At 36.9% G+C, this 15,302-nt stretch overlaps 1 protein-coding gene across 1 annotated transcript; it reads left to right on the forward strand.

Annotated features, from left to right (window-relative positions):
- Positions 1–3,695: 3,695 nt before the first annotated feature.
- LOC141648863 (protein FAR1-RELATED SEQUENCE 7-like) lies at positions 3,696–7,426 on the forward strand. The gene is made up of 7 exons (XM_074457573.1): positions 3,696–3,821; positions 4,101–4,157; positions 4,449–4,538; positions 5,135–5,153; positions 6,039–6,337; positions 6,608–6,851; positions 6,951–7,426. Exons 1-7 carry the CDS (start codon positions 3,696–3,698, stop codon positions 7,424–7,426), a joined length of 1,311 nt encoding a protein of 436 aa, XP_074313674.1.
- The last annotated feature ends 7,876 nt before the right edge of the window (positions 7,427–15,302 follow it).

The following is a 15,302-nucleotide window of genomic DNA, read 5'->3' on the forward strand; positions in this document are numbered from 1 at the left end:
ATGCTTTCATGGTTTATTTGCTTGCTTGTTTTGATCTCAACTCATGCACATGTTATGTTTGATGAAATGCGAGCCTATGAATCCTTACATTTTTTACCCATCACCTATCTTTTCAATGAGACTTGTAAGACATAAACCAACTCGAGTCTCATTAGACCATGCATGTTGTTGAGTAGGGAAGACTAAGTCGACTTGTAGGTGTTGTACAATCTAATCGATTCGTCTCCGGGACCCAAACTTTCCTAGGATTGTAAGATATAACCCAATTCAATCCATCACAACAATAATTGCTTGCTTATAATTTGAGAACATGTTTGTATGATCAATTCCCATGAATCCCCTATGACCCCATGACACCCTAGGGCTTTTTATCAATTGTTTACAACTCCTTTTCAATTCATCTCGCTTATTTACTTTCATTGCTATCTAGTTTAGTGACCTTCTACATCAACCCAAATTGTGACACCCCTAAGACATCACTAGTTGCAATAGAAATCTTATTTCAATTCCCGTCCCTTGGGATCCGACCTTTACTTGCCTCTTTACTAATTGTAGAGTTGTTTGTGAAGCTATAAATTGTGTTTTGGTCTAGGTGCTCCTAACGACAAGTTACCGAAAAGATATAGTCCGACCAGCAGTTTGGGACGAAATACTCTTGTTGGCCCGTGATTGTGACTCCGTACAACTTACCTCTTTGGTTATGCATGAAGAGATAATTTCTGTTCTTATCTGTGCTAGTTCCCGGTCCTAAGAACCTTAAGTCAAATTTAGATATTTTCCTCCAACCGTTGATCAAAGAGTTGAAACAACTTTGGGAAATCGGCATGGACACCTACGATGTCTCTAAGAAACAAAATTTTCAATTAAAGACTGCATTAATGTGGACGATCAACGATTTCCCGGCATATGACATGCTTTCTGGTTGGTCCACAAGTGGATATCGTGCATGTCCTTATTGTCCAGAAAATTATTATAGATCTTTTTGGCTTAAATATAGCAAAAAGGTTTGTTGGTTTGATTGTCACCGTGAGTTCTTAAGACCTGATCATCCTTTCCGCGACAATTGTAAGCATTTTCTTAAAAACAGAAAAACTGAGAATCGCATAGCCGCATCGAAACTAACGGGTGATGAAGTGTGGGAATCCGTAAAAGACTTGCCTAAAATAGTTGATGCTTCTGATCAAGAATTGAAAAGATTGAAAAATCAGAATGAAGGTTGGTGGAAACAAAGCATATTCTGGGAACTTCCCTACTGGAAAACGTTGCTGATTCGACACAACTTGTACATTATGCACATTGAGAAAAAAATTTTGAACAACTTATCAACACCATGATGGATGTACCAGGTAAAACTAAATTTGGCCCTAAGGGTAAAAAAGACTTTAATGAACTTTGCTATAAACGGCCCACATCATCTAGGTTTGTTTTATCAACCGCGGAGAAAAAGGCTCTATGTGACTGGGTTGCTAATTTAAAATTCCCGGATGGTTATGCTTCAGATTTAAGTCGGTGCGTTGACCATAAAAAGATGGTGTTACATTCCATGAAAAGTCATGATTGTCATGTCTTTATGGAACGACTACTCCTTGTTGCCTTTAAAGAGTTGCTCCCGACAGATCCTTGGAATCCAATAACTGAGATAAGCCAATTTTTTAGAGACCTGTGTACTTCTACGATTAGAGTTGATTCTATGGAACGTCTTGAGTCAAACATTGCGGAGATAATATGCAAGTTAGAGAAGATATTTCCCCCGTCTTTTTTCAGTTCCATGGAGCATTTGCCTCTTCACCTACCTTATGAAGCGAAAGTTGGAGGACCTGTTCAATATCGATGGATGTATCCATTTGAGAGATTTCTTAATCATTTAAAAAAAAAGATTGGCAACAAAGCTCGGGTGGAGGGTTCAATATGCAACGCTTTTTTGTTAGAGGAAATTTCAAATTTCTGTTCTTTTTATTTCGAAGATCACATTGACACAAAAGCAAAGACTTAGATGTTGGTGTAAATTCCAATGACCAGTTGAAATCTAAGTTACCTGAGTTATTCAATAATGACATGGGAACTACAACTGGGAAATGTATACAGAGGTACTTAACTGAGAAAGTGTATGAAGAAGCTCATTTTTATGTGCTAAGGAACTGTGGAGATTTTTTAGAGACTTATGAAAAGTAAGTTAATACTTCATTATTACTCAATTGTTTTTTAAATATCAAATTAGATCGAATTTATAGGTAATACATAACTAAAACATGTTTTCCCTACTTATACGGAATTTGAGACACATATCAAAATCAATTTTCCTGATGTCACATCCTCTAATGATGTTTGGGCATCACATGACAAAAGTTTTCCGAAAAAGTTTCGAAATCAAGTAAGTGATGATACATTTTCTTTCAAATTGAACTACACATTTAGATTTCTTTTTAGATATTGAAAAAAATATAACAACTTAATTAACATTTTTTTTTATTCATAGGTTAATAGATTGAAGGATCGTCTAATAATAGCTTTAGCATTGGGTCCTAGTAACATGGTGAAGTCTTGGAGACGGTATTTCATAAACGGCTATAAGTTTCGAGCTTTTAAGGAGGGAGTTGATGTTTCGAAGTCTACGTTAAACAATGGGGTTTCTGTGAATTCAACTGAAGGGTTGGACTACTATGGAACCCTAAATGAAGTAATTGAGCTTTCTTATTATGCCGAGCAAAGGATTTATAGGGTTATATTGTTTAAATGTGATTGCCTTGATAATTCCCCACAAGGACTTAGTATCCATAATGTTTATGGACTTGTAGATGTAAACGAGAAAAAGAAACTTCGTGGACATAACCCATTTGTGACAGCTTTTCAAGTCAATCAAGTTTGTTATGCTCCTTATCCAACCATTAAGAAAGGTAATCAAGGTATTCAGTGGTCCGCGGTTTTTAAAACCAAGGCAAGATCACAAGTTGATGCTCCTATTGAAGAAAGTGTCTTTCAAGAAGATGTGGTTGTGAATGATCACTCAATTTCACCGATTTTGTTGGAAGATATAGAGGATGAAGATGTATACAAAGTGGCAGTGGAAAGAGGTCAAGGGGAATATGACAGAGACATCAGAGAAGGAGGGGATGAAGATGAAGTTTAAGAACTTATTAGATACGAAAATGAGGAATCAGAGGAAGAAGTAGGAGTGCTTTTTTCAGATGATGAACCTGTTTTGATTTGTAGTGACAGTGATAGTGAGGAGGACTAGTTGTAATTGTACAATTATTGATACATTTATAAAAAAGTTAAAGTTTAAACATTCAATAAAATTTTCCCTCCGTTTTTTATTACTTGTCGTTCTAGCCTATTTGGTTTTTTGTTTTATACATGTCGTTTTAGCTTAACATCAATAGTACGTGTGTTTCAATTCCAAGGTTTGGTTATAATAAACCTCTCAATTCAGCCAATAAAATGCATTAAAGAAGAGGCAAGTGGTAATTAGTTCATAGTTTTCCATTGGACACATGAACACCAAATAAAACAATAATGGTAAAAAGTAGTATAGTTGCAAATCTTAATTTGTGTGAATCAAGTTAAAACGACATATACCCTATTTTCCATAGTTAGTGTTTGTTTCAATTGTTTATATATACCCTGCAGAAATGGTTGATTTGAACTAACGATTTTTTCTTCGAACTAACAATTTGAATTGTTTTCATGCAGTGATTATGCCGAACATTTTTCGCCGTGTTTTTGGGAGCAATAGTAATGCATCTCAATATGATCGGGAGGACGAGGAGGTTGAGGATGAGGAAGATCCTGATCCTCCATCACGAAGACAGGAGGACATGCAGGTGACTCTCTCATTGGCCCGTGCTCGGCCAGATCATTTTTGGTAAGTTTATGTTAATTTTTTTATTTTTAAAACTTAACATTTACAGTTTTAATTTCAAATATTTATGTGTTTTTCAGGTGGGATGACGAACCAATCAAGAAATATGTTACTTGGTCGTTCACCCGTAACACAGGAGATGAGTACTTCACTAGGTGGGGTGAAGCGAGTAACGCACAACGTCAGAAGATGTGTAATTACTTTGCGGTAATTATGTTTTTCACACTTGTTTTTGAAACAGACTCATGTAAGATCCATCGATGCTGGCTATGATCCTGTGCCTGAGTGGCAGTCGAGGGTAACGAGGCGGATTACCACTCTTATTAATGGACTAAAATATAATAAGAAAAAGCCAAAGTGGGTGTCTGTTACTTGGGGGGAGAACCTTAGGAATAGGCCACAAGATCCTACTTTTGCCAAACATTCGAAAATCAACACGGCAAATAGGAAGTCGGGTGGTAAAGATGGGAAAGCATTGGGCACCCACACTCTTGGTCGGAAGTATTGTTTATATTGCTTTTAAAAAGTGGTTAATATATATGATTGACAAATATATACTTGATTTTACTTGTTTCCATACTAATTTCAGGGTCAAGAGGCCACCCCCCACAAGTTGTTCACGAAGACGAAGAAAAATACGAAGGGCGAGTGGATTAACCCTCGAGCGGCTGAGATTGACGTAAGTTTTTGTATTCAATTTAATATTTATTTTTATTACAAAGAACGATAATATCTTTCCTATAAAGATAGGTATATATATATATATATATATATATATATATATATATATATATATATATATATATATATATATATATACTGAGAGAGAGAGAGAGAGAGAGAGAGAGAGGGGGATCTAATGAGTCCTTTACCTCATTTGAGTCCTTAAGTCCTTATAAGGATCTTTAGATGGACAACATCTAAGGTGGAGATTATTTACAAAATATAGGCCAAAAAAAAGGGAAAAGCTTGGGTAGGAAAGAGGAGAACAAACCCTGCAAGTTGTCCTTCCCAATGATCAAAACTGACGAACAAAAGGATATATCCTTTGTACTATGTTTACACTCCCACATTCTTCCTTCCTTAACACACTTATTTCCAATCGGGTTCTTTCTTTTTCTTCTCTAAAAACGGGTTCTTCCTTTTGAAAACGAACTTTTCAGCTAAAATTCTCTCTAAATCTTGCAAATCAGCGTAAACATGCAAATAATAGACGGCATCAATGGTATTTCTTCATTTTATTCATTGTTTTCAGTCACGTTTTAATATTTTCAGTTGAATAGGATGGATGAAGGTCATGATAAAATTTGCATGTCATCGAATTTGTTCATTCTTGTTATTATTATTTGTTACTGGGTTTGAAATGAAAATTGTTAGAAGTAAATCTGCATGCTGGGTTTTCATTAATTTGAGTTTTGAGTAGTATCAACGCATTCTGACAACATTTACATGAACACTTTTGCTATAGTTTTACATTACACTTTTTAATTGTTATAGTCACCTTTTAATTGTTATTATTATAGTTTTAATTTGAGTTAGCATTCTGACAACATTTACACTTTTGCTGACATTTACACTTTTACACCATCACATTTACACTGCATTTCTACTGACATTTACACTTACACTTTTGGATGTTTACATTTACACCTACACTTTTGGCCCATCATAATTTGGATGTTTACATTTACACTTACACTTTTGGGACATCATAATTTGGACATTTACACTTTTGGAACATTTACATTTATGGGACATTTACATTAACACTTTTGGTGTAGTTTTACATTTACACTTTTTAATTGTTATAGTCACCTTTGCATTTTTATTGTTATATTTTTAATTTGAGTTAGCATTCTGACGACATTTATACTTTTGGTGACATTTACACTTTCAGAACAGCACATTTATACTTCGTTTCTGCTGACATTTACACTTACACTTTTGGATGTTTACATTTACACTTACACTTTTGGGACATCATAATTTGGACATTTACACTTTTGGAACATTTACATTTATGGAACATTCCCTTTACATTTATAGTTTACTTCGACTTACGTTTACACTTACACTTCATATCTGATGACATTTACACTTAAACTCTATGGACATTTACACTTACACTTCATATCTGATGACATTTACATTTACACTTACACTTTGTGCACATTTACAGACTCGCTAAAACAGAATGGAGTTCAACCTGATAGGCAGGAGCTATGTAGGGAGGTCGAGAAGAGGTTTACACCGTACATCGGGCTGGGGTTTGGGGGGGTTGAGGACGCGGTGACTTTTTATAAGATATACGCCATTGCTTGTGGGTTTGATGTGCGTAGGTACACAACAAAAAAATGGCGTGGCGGTGAGATCAAGTCAAAGCTCGTCGTCTGCAATCGAGAAGGTTTTGCTCACAAGACACCCAATAAAGATCGGGATGACGGACTGGTTGGGGAGAACTCACAGAGGATATTCAGGGTCACTAGAGTGGGGTGTAAATCGAGGATACGACTATATATGAAGAATGGTCTTTTATTAATTGACCGGTTCCACGAGGGTCACAATCACGAGCTTATCTCACTTAAGGACAGATAGTTCCAGAAACTGTCGCGTAACATAACAGATTATCACAAGATGATAATCGTTTCGAACTCAGGGGTTTGTAATATATAATCACTCTCTATACTAAATAAATAATTCCATTCATGTTATATTTATATGACGTATCTGTTAATGATTGATTGACAGCTGAAGATAGGAGCAACAAAGACATACAGAATCTGCAAAGAACAAGTGAATAGATTCGAGAACATTGGAGCAAGCTTAAATAATTTTAAGAACTTCCATAGGGATGTTAAATGTTTCATTCACGAACGGGATGGTCAGTTGTTTGTTGACCATTTCAAGGAAATGACTGAAACAAGAATAGGTTTCTACTTTGACTATGACCTTGACGATGATGGCAGCCTACGTAGGGCCATATGGGCGGACGGTACTGCCTGAGATAATTACAAAAATTTTGGTGATGCGGTGTCATTCGACCCAACTTACTCCACCAATAAGTATTCTATGGTATTCACACCATTCACAGGTGTTGACCACCATAAACGATCTGTGACATTCTGTGGGGCTCTAATTGCAAGGGAAGATTATGAGTCATTTAATTGGGTTTTCAGCCGGTTTTTACAAGCAATGGGGGGTAAGGAACCCGAGTACATAATTACAGATCAGGACCCAGGTATTATCAAATCTGTCCCTCTTGTTTTCAAGACAGCGCGCCATCGGTTCTGTATGTGGCATATAATGAACAAAATGCCCAGTAAGTTTGATGTCTCTAGGAGTGATTATAATGACTTCATGTGTAAAATTAATGACATTATATGGGACGATGAGCTTGAAGCATCAGAATTTGATGGTATCTGGGAGCAAATAATTGAAGATCATGGTGTTGGCGTAAATGATTGGTTTGCAGATACGTATGCTATAAGGGGACAGTGGGTGATGGCGCATTGCCGAGACTTGAGGATGGCGTCGATTATGAGGACGACTCAAAGATCAGAGAGCTAAAATAGCTTTTTCAAGAGGTTTGAGCATAAGTCAGGAACATTGGTTGAGTTTTGGATGCGTTTTGAGAGCGCTATGGACCAACAAAGACATACACAGAAGCAGCTTGACAACATGGATAAGCACTCGTCCGCAACGGCGTCAACACATCTGGCATTAGAGATTCATGCTACAAAGGTATACACCTATTCAGCTTTCCAGACATTCAAAGAAGAAGCCATCTTCTCAATTGATACATGAACAGGAGGTTTCACTGAGAGAGGCGAGCTAGAGGTAACTACTGTCAAACATTCATCCAGGAAGAAAAATTTTGAAGTTGCATACAGTCCAGATAGTTTACACTTCCTATACCTTAACATTTATACTTTTCCAGTTTATAACATTTACACTTTCTAGTTCATGACATTTACACTTTCAATGATATTACATTTACACTTTAAAATGATATGACATTTACACTTTACATTATATGACATTTACACTTTCCATGATATTACATTTACACTTTCAATGATATGACATTTACACTTCCTATAACTTAACATTTACACTTCTTATAACTTAACATTTACACTTTACAGTTCATGACATTTACACTTTACATTATATGACATTTACATTTTCCATGATATTACATTTACACTTCCTATACCTTAACATTTACACTTTTCCACTTCATGACATTTACATTTTCAATGATATTTACATTTTAAAATGATATGACATTTACACTTTACATTATATGACATTTACACTTTCCATGATATTACATTTACACTTTCAATGATATGACATTTACACTTCCTATAACATAACATTTACACTTCTTATATGACATTTACACTTTACATTATATGACATTTATACTTTCCATGATATTACATTTACACTTCCTATACCTTAACATTTACACTTTTCCACTTAATGACATTTACACTTTCAATGATATTTACACTTTCAATTATATTACATTTAAACTTTCAATGATATGACATTTACACTTCCTATAACTTAACATTTACACTTTTGCAGTTCATGACATTTACACTTCCTATAACTTAGCATTTACACTTCTAATAACTTAACATTTACACTTTACAGTTCATGACATTTACACTTTACAGTTCATGACATTTACACTTTACATCATATGACATTTACACTTTCTGTTTTTATCTCATTTAAATTCCTATAACTTAACATTTACACTTCTAATAACTTAACATTTACACTTTACAGTTCATGACATTTACACTTCCTATAAGTTTATATTTACACTTCTAATAACTTATCATTTACACTTTACAATTCATGACATTTACACTTTACATCATATGACATTTACACTTTACATCATATGACATTTACACTTTCTGTTTTTATCTCATTTAAATTTCTATATAATCAGTTACACTATTTTTAACATTCACACTTACATGCTAGCTTTAATTGATGACACAGGTACACGTAAAGCAAGCTGCAGTTGTACGATGTTTGAAAGAACCGGAATCCTATGCCGCCATATAATATGGATTTTTTCAGCAAGTGGGATAAAGACTATACCAGAAGATTATGTTGTAAATAGATGGATGAAAGAGTATCTCCGATTAAGGATTTTTAATAGTAATGGTGAAGGGACAGAAAACATGCAAGTCATCAATGAAAAACAAATTGCAATGTCAATAATGTGGTCAGAAGTGTAATACTCCGTATTTATAAGTCTTGGGGTACTCTATCGAGTAGCCCTTACTCTGTCGAGTAAGGGCAAGTTGCGAAATAAAATAGTTTCTGACCTGTTGGGTACTCGATCGAGTAGCTGGGGTACTCGATCGAGTAAGGGGGTACTCGATCGAGTACCTTGGGTACTCGATCGAGTGTCCGGTTTTACGGGGAGTTTTCTCGGGTTTTGTTAATTATGCGATTAAGGTATTTAAGTATCGTCGTCATTGTTTTAAATCACTTTTACAAAACCTAAAACCCTGTTTAAGAGAGAAAGCAACAAGTTCATCTTCCTAATCGCATTCTTAGCAATTCCCGGAGTTCAGACGGTCAGTTCTTGTCGTATTCGTATCGTTGAGTTCCTTGCGTCGAGGGTAAGATCTATGTACCCTTTTTATTGTTTTTCGTCAAGTTTCGTTAAACCCTAATTTTGGGATTGGGGGTTTTTATGATTTGTTAAGGTTAGATTGTGATTATGTGATTATGTGATAGGAGAAGGATTTGTAAAGGAGAGGTTTTGAGACAGCTGCTAGATCGTCTGATAATTGTGCTTTCCAGGTAGGATTTCCTACTCAGTATTAGTCCCATAATGGGATATTGGTGATGTGCTGTATTTGGTTGTTTGATATAATGATTGTACTGTGTTTGTGGTTGTGATTCTTTGTTGATGGTTCTCGAGATGCGTTCTCCGAGTGGGGTCACTTGCGGGAGTGACTTCACGCCCTAGTTTCGCCCTTCGTGGAACCCGCCACGGAAGGGGATGTGCACATTAATGGGACAGGGTTATCGCTCGGTATGATGAGCGGGGCTTAGGTGGGAACGGCTGCGGTCCCCCACTGGCAGGGCTGGTCCAGTGGACAGTCGGTGATTGAGATTGTTGGATTGGCGTGGATGTGTGTGTGTGTGTGATGGTTAAGCTGTCTGTTTATCTTATTGTTGATATATTGAATTGTGTGATTAGTACTGACCCCGTTTAAATGTTTTAAAAACTGTGGTGATCCATTCGGGGGTGGTGAGCAGTTATTGAGCAGGTATGAGACGATGCGTATGGGATAGCTGGGATGAGTCACCACGTTGCAGTTTAGAAGTCTTCCGCTGTGTCTGACGCTTGATAGTATTTTGATAGTAGATAGTTTTGAGAACTCGTATTTCCTTTTATCAGTTTTGGTTTTGAACATGTAATCACATAAACTATAATTACTTTTAAAGTACGTTTCTTTATTGTCTTATGATATTCATTGCCTCGGGCAACCGAGATGGTAGTATCCTTATACCTGAGTGGTCCTGGTAAGGCACTTGGAGTATGGGGGTGTTACAAGAAGTTCATGAAGCTGTAGGGCTCCTTCGAGACAAAGGAGTAGCTGATGTTCACGGCTTTTTCGCTGTAATTAGGGCATTTAAAGAGTCGTTGTCACCATTAGGGGAAGTGTTGAATAAAAATCAACAAATGGAGAAATTTCTGAATTGTACGGCATGTGAGGTAGTGACGATATTGCCACAAAAGAATTCGAAAAACAAGGGTATCGGAAAAAGATTGCTGTCAGCCAAAACAAAAGCAATGGTGTTGGCTAGGAAACCCAAACGTAAGTGTAAGAATTACAAGAAATGACAAATCACGACAAGAGTAACTGCCCTAACCCCTTCTCAGCACACACGCCATTGTGCGAAAGGTCGTCTGAACCAGAAGAGGATGAAGGAGAGGAGGAGGAAGAGCTGAAATCAGAACAAGAATAGACGCCAGAGCAGTGACAAATATTGCTCTATATATTTTGAGTGTGTAACTTTAAACTTTGATGTGCTATAACTGGAGCGAGCGATTAAGAATTGGTCTCATGGCAGCGTAACTTTGAACTGCAGTTGGTGTAACTTTTAGTAACACCAACGTTAGAGTTACACTATCATAAGACCAAAATCTCTTTGTTTTATTAGATAGCCAAACATTGTGTTACTTGAACTTATTTTGGATTACTTATGTTATTTCAAGTAACAGTACACTTATTTTCAAGTAACTTGTGTTAACATTTACACTTCCCTTGTCACCACATTTACCCTTTACCTTTCATTCACATTTACCTTCCATCTGAATGAAACTGAAATTCAATTTCAATGTGTTTACATTCACACTTTCAGTATGATAAAGTTTACACCTTCAATAATAGTTTCATCTGAATGAAACTATTCTTCAATTTCAGTGTTAACATTTACACTTTAAGTGTGTTAACAGTTACACTTGCAATTTAGTCACATTTACACTTTGAAAAAACTATGATTATAACTGCCAAAAAATAGTCAACCATTACACTTCATTAGTGTAATTTACCATTACACTTCATTAGTGTAATGATTACACTTGCAATTTACCATTACACACATTAGTGTCAACATTTCCAACCAAAATACAAATAGTCAACATTCTTTTCTAACTTCAACATTGCCAAACAAAATACATTTCAATCAAAAATATGTCCACAAATTGTTTACTTTTTCGATAATACAGCCTTAATTTTGCGCTTCTTTTGTAACTTGCTCCATAAATCTTCTTTTCCAGCGATAAACCCATTCAACTTTGCTTCAAAAACGTCTCTGTTGACATTTATGTCAGCTAGTACAAGGGTCGCCACCAACTCGACTACCAAGTACCGTCGATTCCTCTTCCTCTCCAAGTCTGGATGCTCAAAAGGTTGACCCTCGTACATCAGCATATACATCATACAGAAAATCCTTGATTCTTTTATTTTAGGAAGGGGTGTTTGGCGCCTGAACGGGATTTGCCGCTGGTCAAAGCTAGTAATCTCGTACCCCCTGTCCGTTCTGACATCCAAATAATTGCTACAGCTGATGCCTGCCATTAAAGCACTAACAATTAAATAAACCATATATTGTTCATCTCTTTGAAAATAATTTATTGGCATCAGACTTACCACTTGGCGAGTAACATTGCACATTTCAGACTGCTCCCAGTTGGCATGATGTTGGTAGTCAAGGAGATCAACAGTTTGCGCTCCAAAATTTATACATACGCATGCAAAGTGCCTACCAATGTTGACAGGTACGAAGATAAACTCGGCATTCAGGTTGAAAGTTTTATCACAGTCCTGGATGAAGGTATCCCAAATGTGATACACCGATCGGTGATGTCATTAGATCGTGAGCTCCGCTTCACGTATATCCAAAAGCTGGATGATACATTCCTGTTCAGAGAAGTGAGTGAGCCTACATAATAAAAGTAAAAATAATGTATGACTTTTAGACTTTGTGCGGGGGGGGGGGACCACCATATGACGTATCCCAAAGAAGGTCATCATAGGAAGTAAGTATTCAGCAGACTCCAAATGGTTCAGCAAAACAGCCCAGGACTCAATGACAACAGGCGACATTACAACCTCAGGAAGCATGGACATGATGTCGGACCGGCGTAGCGCGGCATGCCTACTGTACCAAGAGATTGATTCGCTGCAATGAAACACACGTATAGTAGTAACAAATTGAGAATTAGTTACAAATTAAATATCGTAACTAATTGACCCTGTTATAAGAGTCTGAGAGATACTAACGAATTTTCAAAGTTGTAGTCGTCTAACAAGCAATAGTCCACCGCATGCTTTCGACGTGATCGAACACCCCTGACCAAAGTTTGATTGTTCCGTAAGAAGGTCGAGACAACAAGAGTCCGCGTACCTGACCCCACGATCAATTGAGCATCCTAAGCCATCCCCGCCCCGGAGACGGCTCCTTACGGTGACAAAGGTTGGCTACCGAAGATCGCACCGACGCTTGAATAACGACGGGCCGCTTTTCACGTATGTATGGCTACGAGTTTGACCACATGTCTTCCTTCTACGCGTTTAGGGGGTCTGCAATACGGGTCGTTCTCGTACGTAATCTCTTCCTCATCGCCCGACTCCGCTTCGTGCGCAAAGCATTGGAGACCGAATTCAGACCTTGACCATACTTTTCCCTGAATTGGGTTATTCTTGCGCGAACGCTTTCCCTCACTTTGTTATGGTCACTCAGGATAAGGATCGACACCACTTCAGCCCGAATGAGGTTGATAACGTCCATCTCACCTAAGGCGCAGTCAAAAAGCTTCCCATTGAAAAGCAGCATGTGTATCATCATGTACACCCCGCAATCATACGCAGAATACCCCCTACCTTGCCATTTAAATTCGACATTGACAAATTTAAACCCGGCGACCTTTGAACCTCTGGCAATACCTTTAGACTCCAGATACTCGCCCATTAAATCACACTGTAAAAGGTATTTCAAAAAAAATAGTCAATTTAAAAACAGTGTTTACAATTCCAGAATACATATACACTAAAGAACAAATTAAGGTATGCTATTTATAATTATTACCGCAATACGCGAAATTCCAAAATATGGAAGCTTCTCAAAATCATCGTCGTAGCGACGATTGTCCAAATACTCTATCTGCTCAGATACGAAGTTTATGCATGCACATCTATAATGATCATTATTGCCAGATAAGACCGGGATGAAGACCTGGCGGATGTGACAACAAAGACATAACGGTTACACTCAGTAAAATTTCACATTTACACTTTCAATAATTCGTCACATTTACACTCCTTATGTCATGACATTTACACTTTCCATATATTCACATTTACACTTTATATGTCATGACATTTACACTTCCTATTTAGTCACCTTTACACTCCCTATGTCATCACATTTACACTTTTTATATAATCACATTTACACTATACATCATGACATTTACACTTCACTATGTCTCACATTTACACTTCATATGTCATGACATTTACACTTTCTTCTTAATCACATCTACACTTTATATGTCATGACATTTACACTTCACAATATCTCACATTTACACTTCGTATTTACACTTATCCCTATCAGAATCAAGTTCAAAAGGGAGACACATTTACACTCCCTATGTCATGACATTTACACTTTCTATATAATCACATATACACTTTCTGTGTGATGACATTTACACTTTCCATCTAATCACATTTACACTTTCTATATAATCACATTTACACTATACATCATGACATTTACAGTTCACTATGTCTCACGTTTACACTTCATATGTCATGACATTTACACTTTCTTCTTAATCACATTCAGACTTTAAATGTCATGACATTTACACTTTCTGTGTAAATCACATATACACTTTCTGTGTGATGACATTTACACTTTCTGTGTGATTACATTTACACTTCACAATAAGTCACATTTACACTTACCATATCAGATCCAAGTTGAAATGGAGACAAACAGGATTGAATCCAAGCATCCCTGACCCATTTCGTCCTTTTTGTCAAGAACAATTCCTTTCTTCTTGGCTTTCCAAATATCCAGTGTGACAAAGACTGTTCAAACGAAGGGCAGCGCTATTAAATTTAGCCACTTACGTTACAATTAAATTGAAACTATACAAATTGCATTGAGTGGGGATAGGACAAATACGATGTGACTAAGCCCGAAGAAACAACGAGAGGATGCAACTGGTGCAGTTTGGTCATACATCATCTTATTGATTAGTAGGCACCAACAATCGATTACAGAAGACATAACTTCCTGTCCAGGTTCAAGGGTTAACATGTCTTCCCGTAACACGAAGAAAAGTCTGAAAATACTGCCAATTCTTCCCTACAAAAAAAGAAAAAATTATATAAGGTGAACATGATTATGACAACTTATAAGTATTAATATGTTTGACATAGAAATTAATCGACTCACCCTTTCAACCAAGCTTCTGATTTATTAAATACGTAGTCCAGGACGTATTTTCTTTCCTTAAAAACATTCCTAAATAATTTCTTATTCAGCTGCAGGTCTACAGTAACAAAGCCCTGCTCGGCCATGGGTTCCCCACAATCCATGGTGCAAGTCAGATTCTCAGGGACCACTTCCATGCACTGTAAGGGCTCAGTTGAATGAAATAAGAAAGGGTGGTGATCCAGGTTACTCCGGGGGACATAAATTTCCCGACCAGCCGCAGGAACGGTTGGTTCAGAAGGGCCTGCCGTATCAGTCGTTCCAAACTCCTCACCTGGAACCCCCTTAAATGCCTCAGCTAGCTCTGCAGTAGATATAAACGAACACTAAAATTTCGGCAACTTAAACTCGGAGGAGGGTGCTTCAACAACCACCTTAT

The sequence above is a fragment of the Silene latifolia genome, chromosome 3 (genome assembly GCF_048544455.1).
Source record: "Silene latifolia isolate original U9 population chromosome 3, ASM4854445v1, whole genome shotgun sequence".
In the NCBI taxonomy this organism is placed as follows: Eukaryota; Viridiplantae; Streptophyta; class Magnoliopsida; order Caryophyllales; family Caryophyllaceae; genus Silene; species Silene latifolia.

Coding starts and splice junctions, on each gene's coding strand:
- LOC141648863 (XM_074457573.1), top strand. CDS start 3,696: ATGCCGAACATTTTTCGCCGTGTTTTTGGGAGCAATAGTAATGCATCT. Junction 3,822..4,100: donor GAAGACAGGAGGACATGCAG/GTGACTCTCTCA, acceptor TTTTTGAAACAG/ACTCATGTAAGATCCATCGA. Junction 4,158..4,448: donor TGCCTGAGTGGCAGTCGAGG/GTAACGAGGCGG, acceptor TACTAATTTCAG/GGTCAAGAGGCCACCCCCCA.